Source organism: Callorhinus ursinus, unplaced genomic scaffold (assembly GCF_003265705.2).
Source record: "Callorhinus ursinus isolate GAN/ISIS: 27379988/994484 unplaced genomic scaffold, GSC_fseal_2.0 scaffold103, whole genome shotgun sequence".
Lineage (NCBI taxonomy): Eukaryota > Metazoa > Chordata > Mammalia > Carnivora > Otariidae > Callorhinus > Callorhinus ursinus.
The window spans coordinates 1388325-1415075 of record NW_027397165.1 but is presented as its reverse complement, the minus strand read 5'-3'; the positions used below and the strand labels follow the sequence as shown (position 1 = coordinate 1415075).

The following is a 26751-nucleotide window of genomic DNA, read 5'->3' as shown; positions in this document are numbered from 1 at the left end:
GTGGAAGATGCATAGCCTACAGCCCATCACAGGAATGTCTTACCACTGAGATCTGTTGCAGACTGATAAAGAAATCATCACCCTGTCAGGGACCCCCAGGTCTACCAGCAGCCTCGCCTTGTACCTTTAGCTGTTCAAGACAGTTTTGAGAGTTTATCCTCCAACCAGACCAACCTACAGGATGAGGAATAAATTGTTAGCCTCAGGGATCTGACAGTAATTTTATTTCTCTTGTAAAACAGAGTTGGGGTTAAATAAAGGGTATGGGGTTTGCTAGTTCCAGCAACTTGGGACTCTTTTTTTTGGAAAAATGGAGGGGAGAGTGAAAAGGGGCACGGTGGGTGAAGAGTTCTTTTAATATGCTGGTACTTCAGGGAGAAGCACACCATTTCATCTGTATTCCCCCATCCCACTGGAACTGGTGCTTGGAGGGACGGGGGGCAGGGAGGAGAAGGTGAGATTAGTCGATCAGTCACCAGCACTGTCATCAGCGTTGCCAGAGAGGTCGAGGACAGACATCATGGAATCAGACAACTTGCTGGCGAGTTTATCTGCAGATGGAGAAATACAGGCAGTCACTTAGCAGCTGGCTCACCAAGAGGATGCCTGCAGGAGCTGGCCTAGATCTACCTTGGTCTACATCAAACTCCCAAACCGGCTCACTTACCCCCAACACTAAACAAAACAACTGGGTGGGGGGTGTTGGCAGCCAGTGTGCAATCTCACAGGTAGAACCATTTGTCTACCTGTGAAATGATCACCCCAATATAGCTTCTATCTCAGAGTGTCAGACTCACTGGGCTCCAAGTATTTTTATCCCTTCCTAGTATCCAAACAGCAATTTTCTTTTACTGTGTTGAGCTTAGCACTCTGCCAGTACCCTCAAAGCTCTCACAGCAAAAGGGCAGCATGGATGTAGGGGCCTTAAGCCTGAATGCTCACCTCCCATCCTCCAGCCATACCCTGCTGTTCTTCAGGATTCCCCTCAGACATCATCTCCTCCAGGAAGCTTTCTCTGATCACCTCTACCCCACCACCATCCGGGTTAGGTTCACCAGGCTGAGTTAGGTTTCCTTACTCTGCTTTCTGTGTCTGTGAATACTCTGTGTTGCCAATGTCTGTTTTATTTCCTCCTCACTCCCTTATAATAGGACCAGCAGTTTAAGGGTTATTCATGTCTGGATTCCCAGCACTCAGAGTGAAACCAGGCCAAGAGCAAAGAATTGGGCTTATGGGGTCAATCAATCCTAGGTTTACATTTTGGATCGATTAAATACTAGTTGTTTTACCTTGAGCGTGTCATTTAATGTCTCTGGGCCTCAGTTTCCCCACTTACCAAATGGGGATAAGACTTGCAATGAGTTAGTAAAGATTAGCATAGCATGAAGACCTAAATCAGCCAACCACATAACAAACCACCATTAAAATGAAGGAGGAAATTCTTTTGTGAACGGCCATTAAATGGAAACACGATGTGGCAAAATTATGTTCAGGTGACTAGTGTTCGCATATTTGCATATGTACCTATCTATGTACCATATTTGCCTGTGTACCTATCTCAGGAATGAGATAGAAAAAATTAACTGGTCACTCCGTGAGGAGGCCTAGATGACTAGGAGACTGGAAGGAGAAAAACATTTCACTGTATATCCCTTTGTACCTTTTGAATTTTGAGTATATTGCCTATGGATAAAGTAAACATTACATATAACCTATAAGCTTCCAAACACATAGAAAGCAGCTAAGAAATAAATCGTGGCTATTTGACACATACACTAGGCCAATGGTTCTCCAAGTGTGGTTCCCAGAAGAGCAACATCAGCATCAACCAGGAACCAGTTAGCAACACAAATTCTTGGGCCCTATGGCCAACATACTCAATCAGAAACTCTGGGGGTGAATCCCAGAAATCTGTGTTTTAACAAGCCTGCCAGGCAATTCTAACAAGCTTAAGTTCGAGAACCACTGTGCTAGTAGGTGAGCCTCCTAACCCATCCCTGCCCCTTAACCAGGGTTAGCCTGGTGCTGGACACATGTAAATGCTCATTCAGAAGCTCCTAATCAGGGCCCAAGTGGGTGCTTTTTGGAGCATGGGGAAGAGGGGTATGGTCAGGTGCCCCCACCAGTACGCTTCTGCATCTTCTTCTTATTCTTCAGGGCAGATGCAAGAGCCTGGCCCTGCTGCAGGGGGTCGGTCTCCATGATCCTCTGCAGCACTGGGCGGCGGTCCACAGGGCAGACGTCCACCGTGCTGCTGTTCCTGGGGCGGTGGTCCACGTTGCGTTTAGCCCACCCCATCTGATGTCGGTTCGGATTGGTGCAATACCCAGTGAGATCTCCAATCTGGAGAGAGAAAGGACAACAGTGAGGTCTGGGCCCCCAGAGTACCGCCAAAGACTTCTGCAGAAGAGACAGGGACAGGTTTGGTTAAGAACAGGAAGCCTAGAGCCTCGCAGAACTAAGCTCCGAGTCTGGCTCCATCACAAACTAGAAGGTCCTTAGTTAATTTCTCAGCTGTAGTTGGCTCATCTGTCAAATGGGGTAGACAATGGGTAGCTTGCATGCCTTTTACAAGAATAAAATAAAAAAGCAGAGTTACTTGATCAATGACAATTGGTATTATGATTCTTTTTTCAAGTGACCCTACAAAATCTTACTCAATTTAACAAGTATTTTCAGACGTCTCTTCTATGCCCAGCTCTATGTGGGGAAATGTTGGAAAAATGAATCAGATGCAGTCCCATCTTTGAGAAGCAACTGGTCTAAAGAGGATAAAACCAACCCATACCACAGGCCAAGTCAGAGTGTGTTAAGTGCCCACCAGAAGGACACAGCGTAAGTAGCAGCGATTGTGGGGAAGGTGGTGGTCAGTACGTTTCTACTGATGGGAAGGTCATTCCTGACCATGAACAATGGAAAAGCACAGAACATAGATGGGCACCCAAAAGGGTGTCTGTTTGGCTGGAGTACACGTGGGTACATGTGGGTAGTAAAAGCTAACATTGACAGAAAGCTCACTGTGTGCCAGGTACCATTCTAAGCACACACAAATACATGTGTGTATACATATATATGTACACACGTGCGCACGTGCACATATTAACTCATTTAATCCTTGCCAACAATGCTACGACAAACAAAGCACCTCAGGTCACACAGCTAGTAAAGAATGGAATAAATAAGAACCCTAGCAGCAAGGCTTGTATGTATATATGACTACCCGTTACACTATGGTGGGGAAAAGGCAAGGCTACCAAACTATACATCTGGGGTTGCAGCAGGGGGCACCATTCACAATACGGCACACAAAACTGGTATCTCCCAGAGTTGTACAATGAAGTGGCCCTGCTCAGGTTCCCTGAACCTGAGTCTGGAACCTGCAGCATAGAGCGGGGAACTACTGTAGGTCCCTAAGTAAAAATGGTATGTTCTGGGGCTTATGGGCTCATTGGGGCATATGGGCCTTAAGCACACAACTCTACACTGGTTTTCCTGTAAGCAGAAGGGAAATCTTTAAAACTATGTGGGAATGAGAATGGCATAATTCCTGTCACTACCACACTGTAGGCCTCATCATCTCTTATAGAATATAAGTGACAGTTTCCTTCCTAGGCCCCCTGCCTCCACCCTGGTCCCTTTCTTTCTAACCTGATTTTTACTCTGGCTGCCAGAGTGACAGTTCTTTTTTTTTTAAAGGTTTTATTTATTTATTTATTTGAGAGACAGAGAGAGAGCAAGTACGAGTCCGTGGGGAGGGGGAGAAGGACAGAGGGAGAGGGAGAAGCAGGCTCCCTGCTGAGCAGGGAGCCCGATATGGGACTTGATCCCAGGACCCCAGGATCATGACCTGAGCAAAAGGCAGATGCTTAATTGACTGAGCCACCCAGGTGCTCCCAGAGTGACAGTTCTAATACACAAACCTAACCATGTCATTTCCTTAAGAAACCCTTCCAGATATTACAGAGCCATCAAAAATAAAGGACGGCTCTTTAAGTAATGATGTGGAACAATCACAAGATGAATTTTTAAATGAAATAAGCAAAACACAGAATACAAATAGCATGCTATTATTTGAATTAAAATGGATCTATCTCTGTATATGTACGTATGCATGTGCATTAAGATGGAATAGCTATGAAAAGGGCATTCAAGTGTGCTACTAGTGACTGCCTCCAAAGAGGGGACAAGGTGGCTGGGAGACAGCTGCAGGAGAGAAACTTACTTTTCACTATATACCCTTTAGTACCTTTTAAATTTTATACCACGTACACATACTACCTAGTCAAAAAATAAATAAAAGGTATCTTTTTTATAAAAAATATAAAATATAAAAAATATTTTAAATAAACAAAATGGGGAAAAATAGAAAATGCTTTGACAGAAAAAAATAACCAATTTTCAATGTTTTCCTAATATCCATGGTATAAGGTCTAACTCAAGGGCTGCTGTGATCTAATTCCAGATGATTCATCCTTCCTTGCCTCATCTCTCATTCCAACCACCCCACATCACTAACATTTCCCCATAAAACACCACTCTCTCTCCTCTTGGGCCTCAGCATAAGCACTGTCTGAGCTCCTAGCCACGGGCTGCTGCCCGCCTCGTACAGAGAATTCCTCAGCCTCCAAGAAGGGGCGCAAGGATCAAGGCCTTCAGGAAGACTTCCCTGACCCACAAGTAGTATAGGTTAGGGCCCTCAGATCCATGCTTTCCCAACCTCTGCCCCCACCCCTAGTCTGTGTGTCTCCCATAACAGTGCAGAGGTCTATATGTGAAACCCACTAAACTGTGACCTCCTGAAGGGCAGAGATAGGGACACTGGCAGTAGAAGCTGAAAAAGCCTCCAGGAATCATAAGCATGGCATATTGACTTGATCACGCAGGTACTGGGGAGCCATGACAGGGGAGGTGACATGGTCAGATTGTGCCATTAGAAACCACGGGACATATGTCCAGGTGAGAAAGGGTGAGAAGCTTAAACTAGAGTTAGAGAAATGATAGGAATCGAAAGAAGCTGAAAGCTTCTCAAGAGACTTGGGAGGGAGAAGCCACAGGACTTGCTGACTGACTGTCTGGGATACTGGATGCTAGTTGGAGGGAAGAGTCAGGGGTACCCAGGTTTGCAACTTGAACAACTGAGTGGCTGAAAGGGGGATGGATACCTGCTTTCTAGGCTGGACCCAGGCTGGAAAAGCTGCTTGAGACAGAATGCTTCCTCCCTGGACCTGCCATTGCCTGGTAAAGGATGCACACCACCTGATGCCCAGGGCGCCCACAAGGAGTGAATGAATGACCTACATCTACCCACCATTATAGGCAGACCTTGTGGGAGCCAGATAGAAGGGACCAACCACTCCCCAGAGCCCTGGGTAGAAGAGAGGGTTACCATGAAGAAAGGGGATGGGTACCTTGTACACAGTGGTTTTATTTTCCATGGCATCTGCTATTTTCATCATCGGAGAATGGAGCCACTTGATCTCCATTTCGAGCGGGTCCATGTCACCCAACAGTTCATCTGCTTCTCCGGTAGCCAAGCCTTTAACACAACCAACACCACTGTCAGGGCCCTAGTTCCTCCCTGCTGCCAGCCCCCCCACCCATTCAGGCCTCAGTGGAAAGGATATGTGGACGCTGCCCAAGGGAGTTGGGGAGGGAAGGCTCTTTCATTCCTGATGGGAGGCCACATGACAAAGGATTAAAGGCATGGGTTTTGCAGTAGGGCATTCGCCTGCTGGGAGCTGGTCTTGGAGCCTTAGCTTCTTCATCTAGAAAATGAGAATACCACAAGCCTATGACATGGGGCTGCTGTCACAGCAGAGGACACCTGAAATGCACTGGCCTGAAATACTGCTCAGTAAATGGCAGCCACTGGGTTTCCTTCCCCAGGACCAGGCCTCTCTCCCCTTCCTTCTGTCCCCTTGCCTGGAGTTGGCCTCCACTGCAAACCATTAATGCACCCATTGCCCTGGGCCCATGCTATCCTCCCGCCTGCTTCTAAACTTTGTTACCATCCCCTTCCTCTAATTCCTACTCACTCTTCAAGATACAACACTAGAGCCAACTCCCCTAGGAAATTCTCACCATTAACCTCTCCCTCTCCTCAATTTCCCAGACCTCAATCTTTTGCCAAAGCCCATTCTCAGTGATGGAGCCCCTCTTGCCCTCACATGCAGCCAGGGTCAAGCATCATCATAGGAACGTGACCTCAAATTCCTCCCAACTACCCACTTGGTAGAAGAGGGAGGTAAAGTTCAGAAAGCGAACTGACTTGCCAGAAGCCACCTGGGGAATAAACTCTGAAGCAGGCAAGTCCTCTTGTCCTCATCTATAATCTAAGGACACTAAAAGGCCCAGAGAAGGAAAGCTAGTGGCCCTCAAGAGAAACAGAGAAACCAGAAGCCAGGCCAGCCAGGGCTTTTTCCACTGCCCGAGTGTCCACAGACAGGCCCAGAGAGCACCAGGCACCTCTCCGAGGTGGGGTAAAGAAGGAAGGAGCCGTAAGCCAAGGTTGCAGATGGTAGTACCTAAAAAGAACAAATTTCCCACAGGAATTTCTCAAAGCCACACCTCTGTACTGCAGCAAATGATCATCTTAGTAACAACTAATATTCACCAAGCATGTACTCTAAGCCAGCACTGCTGTGAGTGTTTTTACATATTAAATAAGTCTTCATGACCATCTTATTGGGTGAGTGCTACTGTCCCCATTTTACAGAGGATGCCACTGAGACATGGAGAAATGAAGTAACTTAATCACAGAGCTAACAAGAAACAAAACTTGAATTTGACTCCAGGCAGTCCATTCTTTTAACCACTTAGCTACTCCAAGCTGGGATGGTCTCAGACTAGAGGGCAGAAGAGTTGCTTTAAATGCCACCTCTGCCTGCCACTGACCATGCATCGTTCAGGAAATACCAGCTTTCTGTGACTCAGATGCCTCCCCGCCAGTGGGGGTGAGAACAAAAATCTAGGAACAGACATGCAGTAGCTGAGGCAAAGCCTAGGGCAACACGAGGGAAGGGGTTTTGGTGAGGAGTGTCTTAGTCCACTCCAGGTCCCAAGAGATGGGGAAAGGACCCTCATTATTTCCTGAGCAACTCACTGTGTACACAGTACTTTGCTGACTTTTTTTCCTATCTACCAAGAGCCCACAACCACCCCCAAGGCCCAGATTAGAATTCTCTGCCTTGTGGGAGAAACATTAAGCTTAGAGCTGGTTAAATAATGTTCCCAAAGCCAGAGTAGGGCCAGGGCAGGGGAAGATCAACCATGGGATTTTTTTTTTTAAGATTTTATTTATTTATTTGACAGAGAGAGAGAGACAGCGTGAAAGGGAACACAAGCAGGGGGAGTGGGAGAGGGAGAAGCAGGCTTCCCGCAGAGCAGGGAGCCCGACGTGGGGCTCGATCCCAGGACCCCGGGATCATGACCCAAGCTGAAGGCAGACGCTTAATAACTGAGCCACCCAGGTGCCCCAAACATGGGATTTGTTGTTGGGTCTGTGTGGCTCCCACCCAGGGCAAGACAAGTACCAGGCAGGCCAGTCCACTCGCCCCTACTTACATTCCATGGTGTCTTCATTGGCCTGCTCGGTATCCTCAATATCAAAGACTTCGGTCATCTCCTTAATGATCTCAGCACTGAGATGGGCAGGCAGAGTGTGGGTGGCAGGTGGGAGTGTATAGAAGCTGATCTTCCCACTGCATCGGGAAATGGGAGGAAACTGGTGATGTCATTAAGAGAGCGAATGACCAATCGAAGAGAGGATGAGTTCCCAAGTCAGAAAAAATGAGGAACAACAAGAAAACCCACAGTAGCTTCCGAACAACAAGAAGTTGAGTTGCTGGATAGTCACTGGCCATAAATTCCTGATGGGGACATGACCTGGTGCCTTGGCCTTCCCCTACCCTAGGAAACAGGCTGCCAGGCTGCCCCACCGCTGCAATAAACACAGATGCACCCCCCTTTGTGGAGTCTGACTCTCGGCAGGTGCACCCTCACCCCTAGCCCTCTCCTCACCTCACCCAGTCAGCCAGAACAGCTTTGGCTGCCTGCTCCTGACTGTATATGCCTCCTTTCTTCTTCTTCCCCAAGCGGTGAGCCACCGCAGTCAGAAAGTGCTCAGTGGTCTGGAACCCAGAGATGCCATAATAGTTGGAAATCTGGCGAAGAGAGAAAGAAAAGAAATCATGAGGAAAAATGAAGGGCGCTTGGAGTGGGGCAGGGCATGAGCAAGAACCTTCTGTACCTCCTCCAGGTTACAGCGTTGCAGGATGGTCTCTACCGGGGTCACGGGGTCTGCCAACTTCTGCACGTGGATGCAGTTGCGCAGGATGGTGCCCACCTCTGAGTTCGGTCCTGGGACAATGCCTGGGGCATCCAGCAGCCTGATGAACTTGTCCAGATAGACCTCCTGCATGAACCTAGGACAGGAAAGGAGGTAAGAGAATGCAGGACACTGATAAGCTGGGATGTATCTAGTATCCCCCAGGCCCCAGGCACACAGCTGGGAGAGGGGTGAGGGACAGACAGCATACAGATGAAGATGGGAGAGATGTGGGGCTGGGGGCTCTGGGGCCTACAGACCTGGGACTAATTCTAGTCTACTAATACTAGTCTAATTCTGCCACTGGGGACTGAGCTGCAGGGCTGTGGGCAAGCTTCTGATTCTCTGAGCCTCTACTGCTTCATCTACAAAGTGGAGTTGCTTATCTGTAGCCCAATCTTGCATGGCTGCTAAGAGACTTGAAGAAGCTAAGGGGGAAACCACCCAGCTCAGTGCCTGGCCCGCACCTATGGCGTACCAGGTAAATGAGAGCTGTTAGTGAGAGTGCCCAGGGAAGAATCAGAGGCTGGGCCAAGATAAGGAAAAGGGCAGGGGCTGAAGTCATGAGAGATGGGGGAATGGGAAGGTCAAGGAGCTGTGGAGTGGGGAAGCAGGCAGGTGCTTACTTGGTGACACCAGGAACGGCTCCCACACTGCATGCACGGCTGCGCTTCAGGCTATTGATCAGGCTGCTCTTCCCAACATTAGGAAGACCTATAAAGGGGCGGCAGATGGCTCAGGGCAGGAAGGGCCCTCAGGAACATTTGGGCTGGCCTGTATGTGGGTGGCCCAGGAGGGGACAATGACCGAGCTATGAAGAAGCCAAAAACAGAGCCTGGCCTCCTGCCTTCCCATCCCAGGCCCTGACCAAGCCTCAACATGGCCTACCTACCCCTTTCCTCCATTTGTGAGCATACTGGGTAGACATGTCCCTCTCTCTAGATAGGACACTCACCTTCCACCTACAACCAGCCTGGGAAAGGTGCTCAATGCAAGGCCTCTGTAACATGATCCAACAGAGGGCAGACATCAGGAAATGTCTGTGAAACAGAGAACCATCTGTCCTGGTGTGAAATTCACCTAGTGGGGGGTGGGAGAGCCCTCTCCAGATGTCAGTCTCTCTGAGCAGCTGTCTGCCTGTGGTGCATGTTTTCTGTTCAAGCATCTGTGAGCACCTCTAGGCCTGTGGATGTCTTTGTGTGCTACCCCCTCACCAGGTCTCTTGTTCTCATCATTCTCCTTCTCTGTGTGCCAGAATTTATGCACAGACCGCTCTCTCATTCTCTTAAGATTTTATTTATTTGAGAGAGAAAACAAGAGAGAGCATTAGTAGGAGGGGGAGGGGCAGAGGGAGAGGCAGACTCCCCACTGAGCAGGGAGCCCGATATGGGGCTCGATCCCACTGGGATCATGACCTGAGCCTAATGTAGAAGTTTAATCCACTGAGCCACCCAGGCGCCCCCAGACACCTCCCTTATGGATGTACCTATGTGTGTGTACCCCTCATGTGTGGAAGTCTCTGTACATCAGTGTGTGTGTACACACATGCACATCCATATCTCTTGGTTGTTTTCATTCTAAATATTACTCTTTTTTTCCATGTTTACTTTCTCCAGCTCAGTCTTTTTCTCTAACATATTTTTCTTTCTCTGTGTAGCTCTACCTAAGCACCTTACTCTGCTGGTCTGTCTCTTTGTCTCTCATTCTGGCCACTGTCATTTCTGATTCTCCCCACCCCACCAATTCTGCCCCTCTTTTTGGTTTTTGCTTTTTTAAGTTTAAATTCAATTAATTAACATATAATGTATTATTAGTTTCAGAGGTGGAGCTCAGTGATTCATCAGTGTTATGTAATACCCAGTGCTCATTACATCCTGTGCCCTCCTTAATGTCCATCACCAGTTATCGCATCCCCCCACACCCCTCCCCTCCAGCAGCCCTCAGTTTGTTTCCTATGATTAAGAGTCTCTTATGGTTTTTCTCCCTGATTTCTTCGGTTTTTTTTCCTTTCTTCCCCTATGATCCTCTGTCTTGTTTCTCAAATTCCTCATATCCGTGAGATCATATGGATACTTGTCTTTCTCTGATGGACTTATTTTACTCAGTGCCCCTCCCCCTCCCGCTAATGCTCTCTCTTGTTCTCTCTCTCAAATAAATAAAATCTTAAAAAAGAATGAGAGCAGTCTGTGCATAAATTCTGGCACACAGAGAAGGCGAATGATGAGAACAAGAGACCTGGTGAGGGGGTAGCACACAAAGACATCCACAGGCCTAGAGGTGTTCACAGATGCTGGAACAGAAAACACGTACCACAGGCAGACAGCTGCTCAGAGACTGACATCTGGAGAGGGCTCTCCCACCCCCCACCAGGTGAATTTTACACCAGGACCTCTAGTTCTATCCACGTTGTTGCAAATGGCAAGATTTCATTTTTTTTTATCCTGCCCCTCTTTTCAATTCCCTCGATGACAACTTCTCTGTCTCTTTCGATGTTTCTTCTCTCCATGGGCCCGTCTCTGTATGCTTCTCTGTACTCTTTCATTGTGCTTCCTTCTGTCTATGTCTGTATATCCCTAGCCTTCCCTCTGTCTCTATTTCTCTACGAACATGTATCTATCTCATCATAGACATGTTTGTGTATTTGTCTCCCTCTGTGACTCTGGGGAAGTGACTGGGTCCAAGGGTCCAGTGTATCTGGGCACATCTGTCTCTCTGTGCCTCTATTTGCTTGTGAGCAGAGTTGGGGCAAGTATGTGGGAAGGACCTGGGTCTACATGTGTGTTGCCTCTGGGTCTGGACGTGTCTGCACAAGTGTGGATCTGTACATGTATTTGTGGATCTGCATGTGTTCCAGGACTGTGTGTGTGTGTGTTCCTCTATGTCTAACTCTTTGTCCCGGTTCCTTCCATATGTACCTCTCTCTGAATCTGTCTGTGTCTGCCTGTCCCTCTCACTGTTTTGTTTTTTAAAGATTTTATTTGTCAGAGAGAGAGCGAAAGAGCACAAGCACAAGCAGGGGGAGGGGCAGGCAGAGGAAGAAGCAGGCTCCCTGCTGAGCAAGGAGCCCAATGCGGGCGGGGGGGGGGGGGGGGGTGTCCTAGGATCACGACCTGAGCCAGAGGCAGACGCTTAACTGACTGAGCCCCCAGGTGTCCCTTTCTCATTGTTTCTTTGGTATGCATGTCTGCCTCTCTACAGGCATAAAGTATCTAGCTCTCTTATGTCTCTCTGCAGGTCTTCTATAGTCCTTCTGGTATCTTTTTCTGATCGTTATCTCCCTCTCTCGGCATGCCTCTGTCATTTAAATCCACCCTTCCTTTCCACTCCCCACCAATCCCATCATTTCCCAGTTCTTTTTCTATGTCTATTCAGGTCTGTATATCTCTCCCTTTTTCTCAGTGTCCAGCTCTCTCCCAATGTCTTTCTCTTTTGGCTTCACTTCATCTCCCTGACAGTCTATCTCTGCTTCTCTCAATTTCCCTCTTCTTTCCCCTATCATCCTTCCCTCAGTGCCCTGGGTTCCAGACAGGCCCAGGTTTGAGTACCAGCTCTACCTTGTCTCACACAGGGCTGATCCCCACAAGTCCCTTTCACTTCTCTGGGCCTCAGTGTCCTTATCTGTCAGAGATATGTTCACTCCTCCCCCCCACCACCCACAGCTCTGGTAGGATGAGATGGCACCAAATCCAAGCACAACCCTGTGTATTTGATCCACGGTTCTAATACTCAATGCATGGTGGTGATTCCCAGTATGCCTTCCTATATCCACCAATATGTATCACAAGTCACAAAACCGTTTCTGAACTGCTCCTCTCTTCCTCAGAGGGGTAACACAAAGCTCCCAGAATCCTTTGCCCAGTGAAACCCCTGCCCAAGAAATGAGCCTGGGCCCCATGGCCTCCCCACAGGTCTTACCCACAACACCCACACGGATATGAGTGCGCACTTCGCCAAGGCGGCAATAGTTCCCCAAAACCCTCATGAGGTTTTCAGCTCCAAAGCAGGCTTTGCTTTTCAGCAGTGACTCGGAGGCCTGATCCACTGGTACAGTGCAACGATTCTGGAAACCGAGGGGTATTACAGAAGAGGCATCAGGTGGGAAATACAGTCTGAGTCCAGATTTCCAACTTTCAATGAAACTTTCAGGGCCACCTCCCTGTGATCACCGAGCTCCCCAAGGCTGAAGCAGAGGGCTTCTCATGCAGGCCCTGAATACCCGCCATTTCCCTGCTTGCACAAGGCTTGTTTTTCCACTGTCATTGTGTCTTCAGTCTTCTCTGTCCCTGCCTCTCTCTAGACACACGTATCTCTTGCCTCCCTCAGCAGGGAAAGGATGGCACCCCGGCTTCTAGTCAGGCCAGGTTTGAGTTCCAGCTCTGCCTCTCACAGGTGTGTGGGCATCAAATCCTGCTTCCCTTCTCTGGGTTTCAGTGCCCTCATCCACAAAATGGGGACACTGCTCTCCCTACCTGTGGTGGGAAGACCGTGCCTGGCCCATAGCCTACCTTCCCTTAATTCCTCACACAAGACAAGGCCACTCCAGCTTCCATCTCCTTACTCCTGATGCCACCTCCTCAGCCCAGAATGCCCTTCCACCTCTTCCTCTCTCCTTACTTAGCCACCACAGCACTGCAAATTAGGAATTAAGCTAAATCTCCATCAGTAAGAAATAGGTTAAGGAAATACATCCTTAAAGTGGAATACAAATGAAAGAGAGATGTTAGAAAAGGATGCTCACCACATTTTTGCCATCGAGAAGGCCAAAAATTATATAAATGAGGTATCAGGTTTCCCCAAATGAGTAAAGATTAAAATGTTTAACGATAGCAAGTGTTGGAAAGGGTGTAGGGAAATAAGCCCTCTCACACATTCATCTACCCCAGGGGTAGGAAGATAAATTGGTACAGCCACTGGAAGGGAGGCAATTTGTCAGTGTCTAGGAAAATGTAAAATACATACCCACTCCACCCCTCAGTATCCAACCTATATAAGCGCTCGCCCACCAGCCAAGATAACATATGCAAGGGTATGTGCTAAAGTACTGCTTATAATGATTAAAAATTGGAAACTAATTTTATTTAGCATCAAAAAAGTACATCTCTATAAAAAAAATTGCCACGGGAAAAAAAAGCAAGCCCCAGGATGACACATAGGACACTCCCAAACACTTCCTTCTCTCTATATATACATCTACATATATATAAAGCACAGAAAAATATCTGAAAGGACACACACCAAGCTAACAATGTTGGTTACATCTGGGTATGGATAAAGGAGCCTAGAATTAAGGGTACTGGTAAAGGGTATTTAAGCTGTCTATAATTGCTTTTTTTTTTCTACTTTATTTTTCATAAATAATAAGTTCTACACCTAGTGCAAAATTGAAAAAATATCCCCTAGAACCCAGTTTCTCTCCTCAGAAGCAACCAATGTTTCTGTAACACTTTAATGTTTTACAACTAAAATGTATTTGTGTTAATGATACAATTAGAAAATAGTGTGATTTGTGTTAAGGAGAAAAATGAAGACATATGTTTTTAAAAGCTAACAAATAGTTAACTATATTTTCCAAATTTTCTATGGACAGTATGTATTACCCTTACATCTGAGAAAGAAAAAAAAAAAAAAAAAAACTTTCCCCAAAAGCTAAAATATAGGAAGAAGTGAAACAAATATTAAAAGGTCATCTAGTAAGGCAAAAAGCTCAAAGTTGAAAGCCCAGTTCAATTACCAAAGGGCTGGAGGCCCCAGTCCAAGTCATGATCCTCTAACCCTGGCCCCAGCTTACCAGGTTTTTGACCTGATGCTGTGTGCTGGCCTTGAAAGCCACGGTCGGCAGCTCATTCCGAAGGTAATCCAGCCACTTCTCCACAACCTCTTTGGGGACCAGGTCTGGGGAAAATAGAAATAGGTAGGACTTATAAGGAGAACATCACTTCAGTGGCTCACTCTAAAGATATATCCACCCACACCCAAGGCTAGGCCCACCTCCTGCCAACAGATGTCTCCCTGGCCCTATCAGTACCTGTCCAGCTCCCAGGTTAAAATTAGAAAGGAAAGTCTAGTCTAGGAGACTAGTTGGCCCTCTCTGAGGGGACCTCTGTCCCTTGGGGAAAATGGGCAAATTAGCTGTTTGGTCCCAGATGCCTTCCTTCCAAGCCAGGCTTCCTAAAGATTGTTTCACACTCTCTTTGTAGATCCTTCTAGGTTGGGCCAAATGTCAAAAATAACTCTTGACAAGAATATCGCTACCATTTGTGGGGTACTAACCATGCATACACCAAGCACTTTATCATTAATTCTCACAACAACCCTGTGAGATTGGGACAATCACAGCCCATTTTACAGCTAGAGAAACAGAAGCTCTCAGGTGACACGACTTGTCCAAGATCCTAGAGAAAACTGACAGTACAACTGGGATAAGACCCAGACCTCAGTGACTCCTGAGTCCATGTACTCTTCTGCCCTAGTCTTTGGTTCCAGTTTGGGGCAGAGAGGAATTCTCCAGGGTTGGCCAATATGGCTCAAAATGGCAAGAACAAGGGACTGAAAGGCAGACAGGCTTTGACCCCATCCCCAATTTCTGTTATACTGTGTGTGTGTGTGTGTGTGTGTGTGTGTGTCTTTAAACAAGTGATTTCACCTCTCAGATTCCTGGTTTTAAAAAACTGAACACAAATTCCTACCTCACACAACTGTTATAACTACCACTGAGTTGCTGAGGCTCAGGGTCTGGTCTGAGCTAGTCTTTCAAGGAGGTCTGGCCCCCGTCCTGCCTTACCCAATTCTGCCCCAACACCCACCAATCTTGTTCAAGACCAGGACCAACTTCTTGTTGCCTTCTGCCTGCAGGACAGCCTCCTCCATTTGGAAGCAGCGGCAGCCCAATGGGTCCCTGGCATCCAGGACTTCCAAAATCACATCAGAGTATTCCACCACCTACAGGGGAAAGGACAGGGGATGAAGGCAGGGAAAGGACTGGGTGTGAATCACACAGGCCCATAAAAGAAAAGTCTTCATCTCAGTCAGGAAAAGCAGAAATGGAGGGACGATTGGATGGGATTGGTGCCCTCCCTAAAGAGCCTTAAGAAATGGGTCCCCATACCTTACGGAACTCCTTGTAATAAGCCTTCCTTGTCGCCTCATCATCCAACTGAGGAAACATATTTAATTCCTGCAGAACTTCCTCCTAAAGGAAAAAAAAAAAAAAGAATGGTCCAGAGAGGAAAGAGGGAGTGAAAGTCAGGGCTTTGGAAACCATGACAGGCTGGGGGAGCAATGGGAGTCCCAGCCCAACGAAGAGTAACTTTGACCAGCCAATAAAGCTGGGAACTGGAAGAATGGATGGAATCACATAATGCATGTGTGTGCCTATGTTTAAGTATGTGTTCAAGCACTAGCTAGGGACCTGAGTGTGCACCTGTGCATGTAAGGAAAGAATGTGAGAGGGAGGTATAAGTGAGAAAAACAACGCATGTGGGAACATGGGATGCGGGAGGCAAAATATGCACTTTACGTTAGGAAAGGAACTTTGAGCTGGAAAGTGCATATTATGTGAAGTGAGAACATATGCCAGAAGGGCAGTGAGTCCCAGAAGGAAGCTGGCATCCCCCTCACATACCATCCTCTGTCAACCCTTCCCTCCCACTTATTCCCTCTCCCCTGTCCCCTGGTCCTAGGTCTCCCTTCCTCTACTCCCAACCCTGTCTTTGGGGCCTATCCAGGGTTGTCCAGTCACAGATAAGGCTCAAAATGGCTCTCTGCTTCCTTCTCATACCTCCCTCCCTCCATCCCCACTGTTTCTCATCTTCTCTGCACCTATTTCCTCCGTCCCCCCCCCCAAAAATCTCCCATCTTTCCTCTTTCCCTTTCACAGAGCAACGGCAATAGATGCTTTTCAGCAAACCAGAACGAGTCTGAACCAGAAGCAAAGGTTGTCCTCTTACCTTATGCTCAAATTCCTCCTGGCATTGCAGCACATCCTGACAGTAGCTCTCGATAGTCCTGCGCCTGTGTCTCTCTTGCTCCCGGGCAGCCTGCTGCTTCTCCCTCATCTCCTCAACCTAACAAGGGAACACATAGCAGGACTACAGCTGGCTAGGTCTGTAACCTAAGGGAGGTGTGGGAGACCTACAGTAACAGAGAGCGGGTGACAGAGGGAAGAAACAGAGTTGATGTGGCAGAGGTAGGAGGGGCAGGGATGCAGGGAGAGAGCAGCTATGATAGTAGGAGATACAGGGTTTGAGAGAAAGGAAACAAAAGACGAAGGAAGGGAAAGTGTGGCAGAGAACAATAAAAAGAGGGCGTGTGAAACAGAGAGAGAATGTGCTCTAGGCAAAGGGAGTCAAATAAGACCAGAGGGAGAGAGGGGACAAGGTCCTGGGATGGTCCATCCTCTAAAGAGCAGGAAAAGGAAGGAACAGCCAAAGAGACTGGGAACGAGGAAGGAGGACATCCAGGATAGTGAGATGACAAGAAAGTCAAAGTGACAGTGCTTCAAAGAAAGCATGGTCTCAAATTCTGACAATTCGGATGAGACAATGGAAGGAGACTATCCCTGAGTGTGATGGCACAGAACAAACTGGTGAGGCTGACCGGAGAGTTTTCAGTGGGGCAGTGGGAACACAGCAGGGCAGCAACGGACGGGGAGGTGAGAGGGAGATAAGCAAACAGAGACACTAAATCAAGTATCAAAGTGACCCCCTTCTCTTCCTTCTTCCACAAACAGCCTCAACAACCCTAACAACTCTGGTCTTTTCCCTTTCAGTCACCACTTCTGTGGACCTGGCAGTCAGGCCAGGCCCTCTCCTTCCTCCAAGGTCAAGGGCTTACCCTCTTCTTCTTTAATTCAGCCTCCCGACTGGCATGATCATTGGAGTGAACAAACTGGGGAGCAGAAGCCACTTTGGAAGCTGCTTTCTTTCCATTCTGCTTTGCAGGCTGGTCACCACACAAAAGGAAACAATCAAACTGAGCGAATGAACCCATGGAAATCACGCTTCCTGGAGGGTTAAAGCTGCTCAAAAGTGTACTTGTAGGGAAAAGAGAGGAATAAGCAAAAAGAAGGGCTCTGTCCTCAGAGGTCTGCCCATCTGGCTAGAGAAGAGACCCTTCCTCTCCTAGGCAGGGACTGACTGAAGAACCCCAGGAAAGGTGGGGGCAAGTGGAAAAGTTTCCCAAGTAAAGGCCAAGGGAAATGCTAAAGTAGCTCTCAAAGTGTGGTTCGTGGACCAGAGCAGCACCATCACCTGGAAACTGGTTAGAAATATAAATTATGGCATCAAAAACTAATGATGTAATATATGGTGATTAACATAACAATAAAATTTAAAAAAAGAAATATAAATTATGGGATGCCACAACAGACCTACTGAATCAGAAACTCAAGGGTGAGGCCCAGCAATCTGTGTCTTAACCAGCCCCAATTACCTGGAGGGTTGGTTAAGGTTTGAGAACTTTAACCACGTTAAAATTTGAGAACCACTGCTCTGGCCCATCTTACCTGTCTCCACCTTTCCTAGCAGGACCAAGAGCTGGAGCCAAAGATTATGTTTTGGCCTCCCTCCTCAACAAGAGCAATAGGGACTTGGGAATCAGAGAGACTCAAGTCCCAGCCATGCTACCCTGAACGCAGGAACTTTCTCACTAAGGCTCAGTTTCTTCATTTTAAAAATGGAGCAATCCCTACACCAAGGTAACTCAGGCACAAAGCAGCACATGGCTCATGGAGGAAAATTAATAAATGCTGCTGATTCTCTACCTCAGTCAACCAGAGAGGGAGGGAAAGCCAGATCCTCTGATTCCAATTTGCTGCTCTGTCTGGAATGACCCAACATCTACTGGGGTTTGTAGACCTCTTCTGGGGCAGGGAACCTGTTCCTGACCTTACCAACAATGGGTATACCTTACCTGGGGGTCAAGCCAACTTACCTTCTTGCAGCCTTTGGAACCTTTACCTGGTTTTTTATTTTCTACAAAAAAAAAAAAAAAAGCCATTATCCACCTACCCAACATCTGTTTATACCTTAATCAAAGCCAGGCCATACCGAGAACCTAAGGAGGACTGAGCTACTATGTCTGTCCAGGCCCAGAACAACAAAGACATGGAGATGACAGCAACAGGGTCAGAGGAAGTACTGGAGAAAATGTCTGAGACATTATTTCAATGCGGACTGAAACAGTGCTTATGGGAACCCTGTGAAGAGGGCTACCTGAATGCGTGCTTTTAACTCCTCTCTCTCCCCAAACTTCTGGCTGGGAGCAACTCAACAATTGCCACACCGAGCTCAAGTTGGGGGCTGCCGGCATGGGAAGGTGATCTGAGGAGTCCCAGGTGGCTAAGCCAGGGCAGATGCCCTCAGCACATGGGGAGAGAACTGCTCCTTCCTGCTGATCCTGCTCAGGCCATTAACTCCAAAGGGACTTGCTCTATCTAGCCAAACTGTGGTCTCCATTGGATACAAGGAAGAGAGAGCTCATCTTCTTCAATCACATCTAAACAGAGCCCAAGAACTTAAGAGGCCTCACCCTCTTCATGAGAAGTCCCATCTGTCATCCCCTTCACAGATGGCCTCCTGGGGAAGAATGGTTGCCTTAATGCTTACTACCTGTAAGGGAGCTAAAGAAATTCCTAGAGCGGTAGGTTCTGGAAGGTCAGGATATATACAAACAAATATAGGAGCAGCTTGGAATTACCAGAGAACAGGCTCTCCAAGGTGGTTCACACCAAAGCAGAATTAATATAGGAAACAGAATTTAAATACTATTGCAAATACTTAAGGAGATTCAAGAAGATACCTCAAAGGAACTGTGTGAGAAAAAAAAAATTCCCAAAACTTGATGTTGGATAAAAATTCAATAGATGTAGTGAAAAACAACACAGACACCATTAACAACCAAACTAATAAGCTGGAAAATCAAGAGAAGAGCTTGCTTAAAACAAAAATCTAAAGAAATGGAAATTATGAGTAAAAATAAAAAATGGAGAATGGGCCCAGGAGAGCTGATATCTAAATAACAGGAGTTCCTGAAAGAGAAAAAGGTACAAATGGAGAAGCAATTATTTTGTTAAAATAATATATGAAAGTTCCTTAAATTGAAAACAGGCTTGAGGGTTCAGATTAGAAAGGCTCATAGGACACCAAGATTAACAAAAAAAGCCATACCATAGGCATACCCTGATGAAAATTCTGAACTCCAAGGATAAAAAGAAAATCTTATAAACTTCCAAACAGGAGTTTCCAACAAAGGCAAGAGAAGCAGACAGCCTTCTCAAATCTACAACTCTTAACATTTAAGACAGAATAACCATTACAAAGTTCTTTTTTAAAAAGATTTATTTGAGAGAGAGAGCAAGCACAAGCAGGAGGGGCAGAGGAAGAAGGAGAGAGAATTCGAAGCAGACTCTGCACCAAGCATGGAGCTGGACGCAGGGTTCAATCTTACAATCCTGAGATCACGACCTGAGCCGAAACCAAGAGCCAGACTCTTAACCGACTTCACCACCCAGGCGCCCCGTACAAAGTTCTGAAACAAGGAACTGTGTACCAAGCTAAATTCCTATACTTAACCAACAGATTACTCTTACACAAAGTTAAAAGGCATTTTCAGATGTGCAAAGATGAGCACCTGTGTTCTGCTAAAACTACAGTTGACCCTTGAACAACTTGAGTTTGAACTCCATATTCACTTATACACAGATTTTTTTGATAAATACGCATAGTACTGTAAATGTGTTTTCTCTTCCTTACGATTTTCTTAATAACATTGTCTTTCCTCTAGCTTCCTTTATTGGAAGAATACGGTACAGAGCACATCTAACAAAATATGTGTTAATAGACTGTTTATGTTACTGGTAAGGCTTCCCATCAGTAGTAGGCTATTAGTAGTGAAGTTTTGGGGGAGTCAAAAGTTCTATGTGGATTCTTGAGTGCACAGGGGCTTGAGGCTCCTAAGCCCCATGTTGTTCAAGGGTCAATTGTACTAAGGAAGTATACCAGCAAAAATAAAAATTAATTCAGAATAAAGATCTCAAGCTAAAGGAAACAAATAATGATGGGCGGGACATCGATTAAAACTTACCACTAAATTAAAAAAACAACTTACATTAAATCTTCAAAATGCTACTAATGTAGCTAAGAACTATAATACATATTTAGAAAAGATTTTTAAAAACCAGGAAGCATATCATAGGAAATAGCTCAGTACCAAAATACCAAATTATTTCAACAAAATCCTGGAATCAGGCAATAGGGGTTGGAAAAGTAAAATCATGAAAGCATGATCTTACTTTGGAAGGATAGGATAAAAATAGTTAATACTTAACTTCGGTAAAGTGACAAGAGAAATTCAAGTTTAATTATGTTTGATATAAACATGAATGCAACTACTAACATAACTTTATAATCACTGGGGGACACCTGGGTGGCTCAGTCAGTTAAGCGTCTGCTTTCAGTTCAGGTCATGATCCCAGGGTCCTGGGATGGAGTCCTGCAGCGGGCTCCTTGCTCAGCAGGGAGCCTGCTTCTCCCTCTGCCTGCTGCTCACTCGCACTCTCTCTCTGACAAATGAATAAATAAAATCTTTAGAGAAAACTTTATAATCACTGGTGGATTTTTTTTGAACTTGAAAAGTAAATAAATGAGACTAAAAAGAAACAAACAAAAAATATAAAATAAAATGGCAGAAATTAGACCAAATATATGAATACGAATGGATCAAATTTTCCTGTAACAACAACAACAACAAAAACAGACCTCAAGTCTCCTTTTGTTCCAAAGTACTCATGTTGCAATGAAAAGAATGTGAGGTTGGGAATGAACCAGGACTGGCCATTTTACTCAACAATTTCTATCTGCCTAACTTCCCTGGAAACCGAGGGCCTGTGCCGGATACAGGCACACAATAAAAACAAAATAAATCACTTAGTAAGGAGAAAACACTCCTTGCAGGGCTCCTCAATAACCTCCCCAGATTTAACCATTATCATTACCATTTGGGTCCAAGGTATTGCTGAGAGTTCAAGTAGCTGCACCATGAGGCACCTTCCATTGCAGTCATTCCACTTAGTCTGATCATTACTTAGTTGCAATTTACCAATCACAGTCTGTGTTTTATGAGCACATGTTAAGTTTTTGTTTAATAATCACCATTTTTCCCACTCATGTAGATGTATATGATTGTTCTTTAACAGGTAATGGTCATATGGTTCCAAAATAAGAAGGTGTATTTTGAGAGGTCTTCCACACTTGTCCCTAGCCACTGCACTCTCCTCACTGCAACAAAAAACCACTTATTAGTGCAAACGCAAATATATGTAATCTTATTTCCCCCATTTTCTCCATTAAAGATAACATAGTATGTCCTCCTGTTGACAACTTGCTTTTTTCACTTAAATCCTAGAGATCTTTCCATCTAATACTTCTTCCATGTAATAGTCTTTCTATATAATCTTTCCATACAATACTTCCTCATTTATTTTAACTGCCAGGGTTCTTGGGCGCCTGGGTGGCTCAGTCGGTTAAGCATCTACCTTTGGCTCGGGTCATGATCCCAGGGTCCTGGGATTGAGCCCCACATCCGGCTCTCTGCTCAGCGGGGAGCCTGCTCCTCCCTCTTCCTCGGCCTGCCGCTCCCCCTGCTTGTGCTCACTCTCTCTCTCTCTCTCTGTCAAATAAATAAATAAAATCTTTATAAACTGCCAATGTTCTTTTGTATGCATATACTCTACTTCATCCAACCAGCTCATTATTGTCTTTTTCATCACTATCAATAATTTTATTATCCTCTGGTATTTGATGTTCTTAAATAGAAAATAATTAATTTTGTTCATTTTTCTTGTGTTACTTGAAAAAAAATGATTATTTGCTTCTGGTAGTCACATAACCAAAGTCTGATTCTTGTTGATTTTTTTATAATTATATAAAGTAAGTGTATTGAACTTTTTTTCACCAAGCCCACATAGGCAGGGCCACCATTCACACAGAGTATGGGGTCACTGGGTTGCACAAGTCTTGTCTAGTCTATGATGTCGTTTTCTATGTGGGCTATAGCAAGATAAAGGCAGGAAGCACAGAACCAGACTGGCCCTAATGCCCTTGCCTTCCCTCTTATACAGGAGAATCATGTATCACATTTGTCTTTTCTCTCTAGGCTGTAAGCATAGTGGGAGGAGGAGGAGGAACTGAGTTAGGACAACTGAGACATTCTAGTGCCCGGCACACAGTAAGTACCAAATAGCTATGCCCAGTTATGCTGGGCCCTTGGGACAAAAAGATAAACTAGATATGGGTGAGAAGTTAACAGTGCAGTGGAGGAGACAGACCCAGTCATACAGTGCCAACAGCCCCAGTTCTTAGGGGTACAGACCATAGAAACCAAGGGAGAAGCTTAATGGGAGAGATTCCTAGAGGAAGTAATGTGTAAGTTGAAATCTGAAAAATGAGCAAGAGTTATCCAGTTGAAGAATGAGGGAGAAGGGAAGAAAAGCATCTCGAAGGCAAAAAGAAGAGCAACTTGTCCACACTGTCTGGTATTTACTGCTATTCACCTCAGATCAAGTCACTTAACTTTGCTGAGTCTCAGTTTCCTCAACTGTAAAATGGGAATGGGGGATAAGGGGAACACCACCATCAAGGAAGTTGGGAAGACAACAATGATACCATACGTAGAAGACAGACTAAATGATCTGGTACCTACTGAGCAATTTTTTGAGGGTTTTTTTTTTTTATTATTTTAGTATAGTTGACACACAATGTTACACTAGTTTCAGGTGTACAACGTAGTGATTCCACAAGACAAGTCTAAGTCTATGCATGATGCTCTGCTCACCATAAGCATAGCTACCATCTGTCACCATACAATGCTACAATACCATTGACTCTATTCCCTATACTGTATATTTTAATCCCAAGACTTATTCATTCCATAACTGAAAGCCTGTGTCTCTCACCCCCCTTCACCCATTCTGCCCCATCCCCTCATGCCATACTGAGCAATTTTTTAAAATAGAACTACCCTATGATCCTGTGATCACACTACTGGGTATTTACCCAAAAAATACAAAAACACAAATTCAAAGGGATACATGCACCCCAATATATTTATAGCAGCATTATCTACAATAACCAAATTATGGAAACAGCCCAAGCTCAGGTAGCTAGCTGCACCATGAGGCACCTCCCCCACCTCCCCCATCGACTGATGGATGGATAAAGATGTGGTGTATATATCCAACAGAATATTACTCAACCATAAAAAAGAATGAAATCTTGCCATTTGCAATGACACGGATGGAGCTAGAGAGTTTAACATGAAGGAAAGTAAGTCAGAGAAAGACAAATACCATATGACTTCACTCATATGTGGAATTTTAAGAAACAAAACAAATGAGCAAAGTTAAAAAAAGAGAGAGAGAGAGAGAGACAAACCAAGAAACAGACTCTTAACTATAGAGAACAAACTGATGGTTACCAGAGGGGAGGTGGGTGTGGGGATGCGGGAAATAGGTGATGGGGATTAAGGAGTGCACTTGTAATGAGCAATGGGTGATGTCTGGAAGTGCTGAATCACTATACTGTACACCTAAAACTAATATAACATTGTATGTTAACTACATTGGAATTAAAATTTTTAAAAAAAAGAAAGAATAATTTTTAAAAAGTTGCCATGAACTACTACAAATATTCATTAAAGCTTAGCATTGGGAGGGGTGGTAAAAGAAACTCACTGTGTCTGTGTTTCATCATGATGACTAGCTTGAAAGCAGGTAGGTTCAAATCTGCAGTCTTTCTTCCTGTCAGAATGGAAGAACCAATGTGAAGACAGAGGGGGGAACCACAATGCCACAAGCCCCCTTCCAAGCCCCCTACAGGCAAAATGAAATGTGCAAAGAACTTGATAAGGAAGCCCTAACAATTGGAGGAACTAGGAGAAGAGGCTATAATGGAGTTGGGGCCTGGTGTAGCTATCTACACAGGGAAAGCAGCATCACACTACCCAAAAGGAAACTCTCTTGATGGGTGGAGTCAGTGCCTCAATGCATCAGATGAAGTCCTTGGTCCTCAATCCTCCACCCTGTAGTGTTATACACCCTAGTACTAAACCTCTCTAGGCTGAGGGGACGGGGTATACAAGGATGGCCTGTTTCTACATATTAATAGTACCTCTTTTCCCAAGTAGGGGGTTCTATATCTGATCTACCCTGGAAGTAGGGGAAAAGACAGGTACCAGGAGTCTACCCTAGGGAAAAGGGACCTTAGAACAACGCTTTTAACTGTGTTTACTAAACCGAGGCTAGGAGCCAGTGCAAAATCTTGCTGGGGCAGGGGTTGGGGGGGGAATGCAGGGGTTGGGGGGGGAATGTATGCCTGCATGTGTGGGTGGGGTCTGTTCCTTGGTGAACGCGGGTAAGGAGATGCCTTCTGTTGCTCTACTCTGGGGTGTAGAGGAACTGGGAAAACCAGCACAGTGGCTGTGTGCATCTCTGCGACATGGGAGAGAAGCGCAGGTGTGTACATCTCTAAGTTGGCGGGGAGGAATCCTGGGTCTCTGTACCCTGGGGAGGGTTGGGGTGAGGGGAAGATGATATGCCTGTCTCCACTACAAGGTGATATTAGTTGACACACTAACAAACGGGGCAGGGGGGTATATGCAGTTTTGCATGAATGGGGTCTGCACCTTGCCTGTTGTGGGCTATTCTGGACCCTTCCATGTGGGTGGGATGGGAAACAATCTGTTTATCTTTTATATGGGTTGAAGTCAGCAGTGTGCTAACACTGAAGGGAATAGGACCTCTGGTTCTCCACATGGTAGTGGGGGGTAGGTACACAACTATAAATTCAGTGGATCAGCCCTTACACTTTGCAGGGAGGGGGGCGGTTATCCTGAATGGAGAGAAAGATGTTTGAGCTCCTCTACCTTGGGTAAGGGGGGGGAGCCCACATACACAAAATGTAGGGTAATCAGTGATGTCACTGTCTCTCAACACTGCAGGGAGGGGGAGCTGCACCTCTCTGCTCCCTTGATGGGGGGGTGTGTCTCTGTTCTGCTACATTTGGTGATTCCAAATCTTTGGGGAAGGAGGAGGGGAGGGATGATCTGTTTACCTCAAAAGGAGAACAAACCTGAGCCCCTCTACCGCAGCTGCCCAATAAGGGGCAGATCTGACAATATTCCCTGGTTAAGGTCTGTTTCTCTTTGCTGCAGGGCATTTTTGGGGCCGGGCCTTTACAAATTCGGTAAACCAGTGCCTTCTTATGGGGTGGGGTGAGGAGTCAGGTCTGATTTTCCACAACGGGGACTCACTCTAGGCAGGGAGAGGAAAATCTGCGTGGTTCTCTATGGGCTGAAGCGGGTGCCAACCACTTGGAAGAGGGGTGATCTAACATATCTGCAGTAGCAGGGGCGGGGCTTCCACAATTAGTTACACGGGGGCGAGGCAAGGAAGTCTCCAGCTCTTCCGTCTCTGTATATTAAACGTTTCTAAGCTCCTCTGTACTGGCGGTCCTGCCGGGGTAGGCGGTAGTGTATGTCTGTGGAGGAGGTAATATATCAAAGCCTCTGTCCACAGAGAAGAGATGCGCCAAGGCGGCTGTGTGTGCCTCCGCGCCAGTAAAGGTCCGCGCCGCTCAGCCAGGGGAGTGGGGGACGGGGAGGGCGGTATGTCTCTATAACCATGGGCTCGATGTCGCCACACGGAGACGCCTGTCTATACTGGAGGAGTGCAAAATGGAGCCTTGCTATCCTGAAGGCAAGAGGGCACTCGATGCTTCTCCACACAAGTGGGGTCTGTGGCTTTCTACATATTGTGACCAGAGGTCTACACCTGCCGAGATGGGGTGGGGCCGTGCTCCTTTACCCAGCGAGAGTGCATTTTCGCACATGCCCATTTGCGGAGCGATCCCTGTTCCTCATCTGGGCCCTTCTACCGTGGATGACAGCCGGTTCTCTATCTCTCCATTCCAGGGTGGAGGACACCTCTAGTTTCCAACTCAAATACACGATCCTTACTGCGCGGCTGGCTGGGTGAGCGCTCACAACGAGAAAAGAGGAGAGTCGTCTCTTACCTCCACTTCCGGCGGGGATCAGACAGGAGAGAATGGCAGTACGATAGGGTTGGTCTGCAAACTGCGCTCGCGGCGCTAGGCTCCGACTTCCGGACCCCAGCCTTGCGGCGCTGGTTGGCCCGCCTTACGTCCCCCCCGAGGGGCGGGGCCTCGGATTGACGGCTCGCGCCCGCCATCCCTACTCCACAAGGGCACTGGTCCCGCCTCCCCCGCAACCCTGTGAGGTGAGGAAGAAGCCGAGAGGTGGTAGGTTGGGAGCGGCGGGTCACTATATACCTACTTGTAAGCCAAGATCTTGTCTGCCGGCCTCTACCTGCGCCCGAATATGCGTGTTCCCGAATCATAGTGACCAAGCAATCA

General features: G+C 46.4%; 1 protein-coding gene across 7 annotated transcripts; it reads right to left on the bottom strand.

Moving 5' to 3' along the window:
- Positions 1-207: 207 nt before the first annotated feature.
- GNL3L (G protein nucleolar 3 like) lies at positions 208-26751 on the bottom strand. Of its 7 annotated transcripts, none has more exons than XM_073889222.1 (16): positions 26672-26747; positions 24054-24119; positions 18257-18297; positions 17159-17266; positions 16273-16389; positions 15432-15515; positions 15130-15265; positions 14115-14218; positions 12242-12386; positions 8953-9040; positions 8249-8423; positions 8020-8162; positions 7564-7700; positions 5409-5536; positions 2124-2343; positions 208-551 (listed from the first exon to the last, which is right to left on the bottom strand). In XM_073889222.1, exons 1-16 carry the CDS (start codon positions 26733-26735, stop codon positions 469-471), a joined length of 1839 nt encoding a protein of 612 aa, XP_073745323.1. In that variant the 5' UTR covers positions 26736-26747; the 3' UTR covers positions 208-468. The 7 variants fall into 7 exon arrangements, with proteins under 7 accessions (XP_073745323.1, XP_025707809.1, XP_073745329.1 ...); XM_025852024.2 differs by lacking the exon at positions 26672-26747 and adding an exon at positions 26392-26510; XM_073889228.1 differs by lacking the exon at positions 26672-26747 and adding an exon at positions 21318-21600.

Excerpts from the sequence above, each read along its gene's own strand:
- GNL3L (XM_073889222.1), bottom strand. The coding sequence starts at position 26,735 with ATGATTCGGGAACACGCATATTCGGGCGCAGGTAGAGGCCGGCAGACA. Across the intron at positions 18,298-24,053 it reads CATGATGAAACACAGACACA|AAAATAAAAAACCAGGTAAA; the intron begins GTGAGTTTCTTT and ends TTTTTTTTGTAG. Across the intron at positions 12,387-14,114 it reads AGCATCAGGTCAAAAACCTG|AATCGTTGCACTGTACCAGT; the intron begins GTAAGCTGGGGC and ends CTCGGTTTCCAG.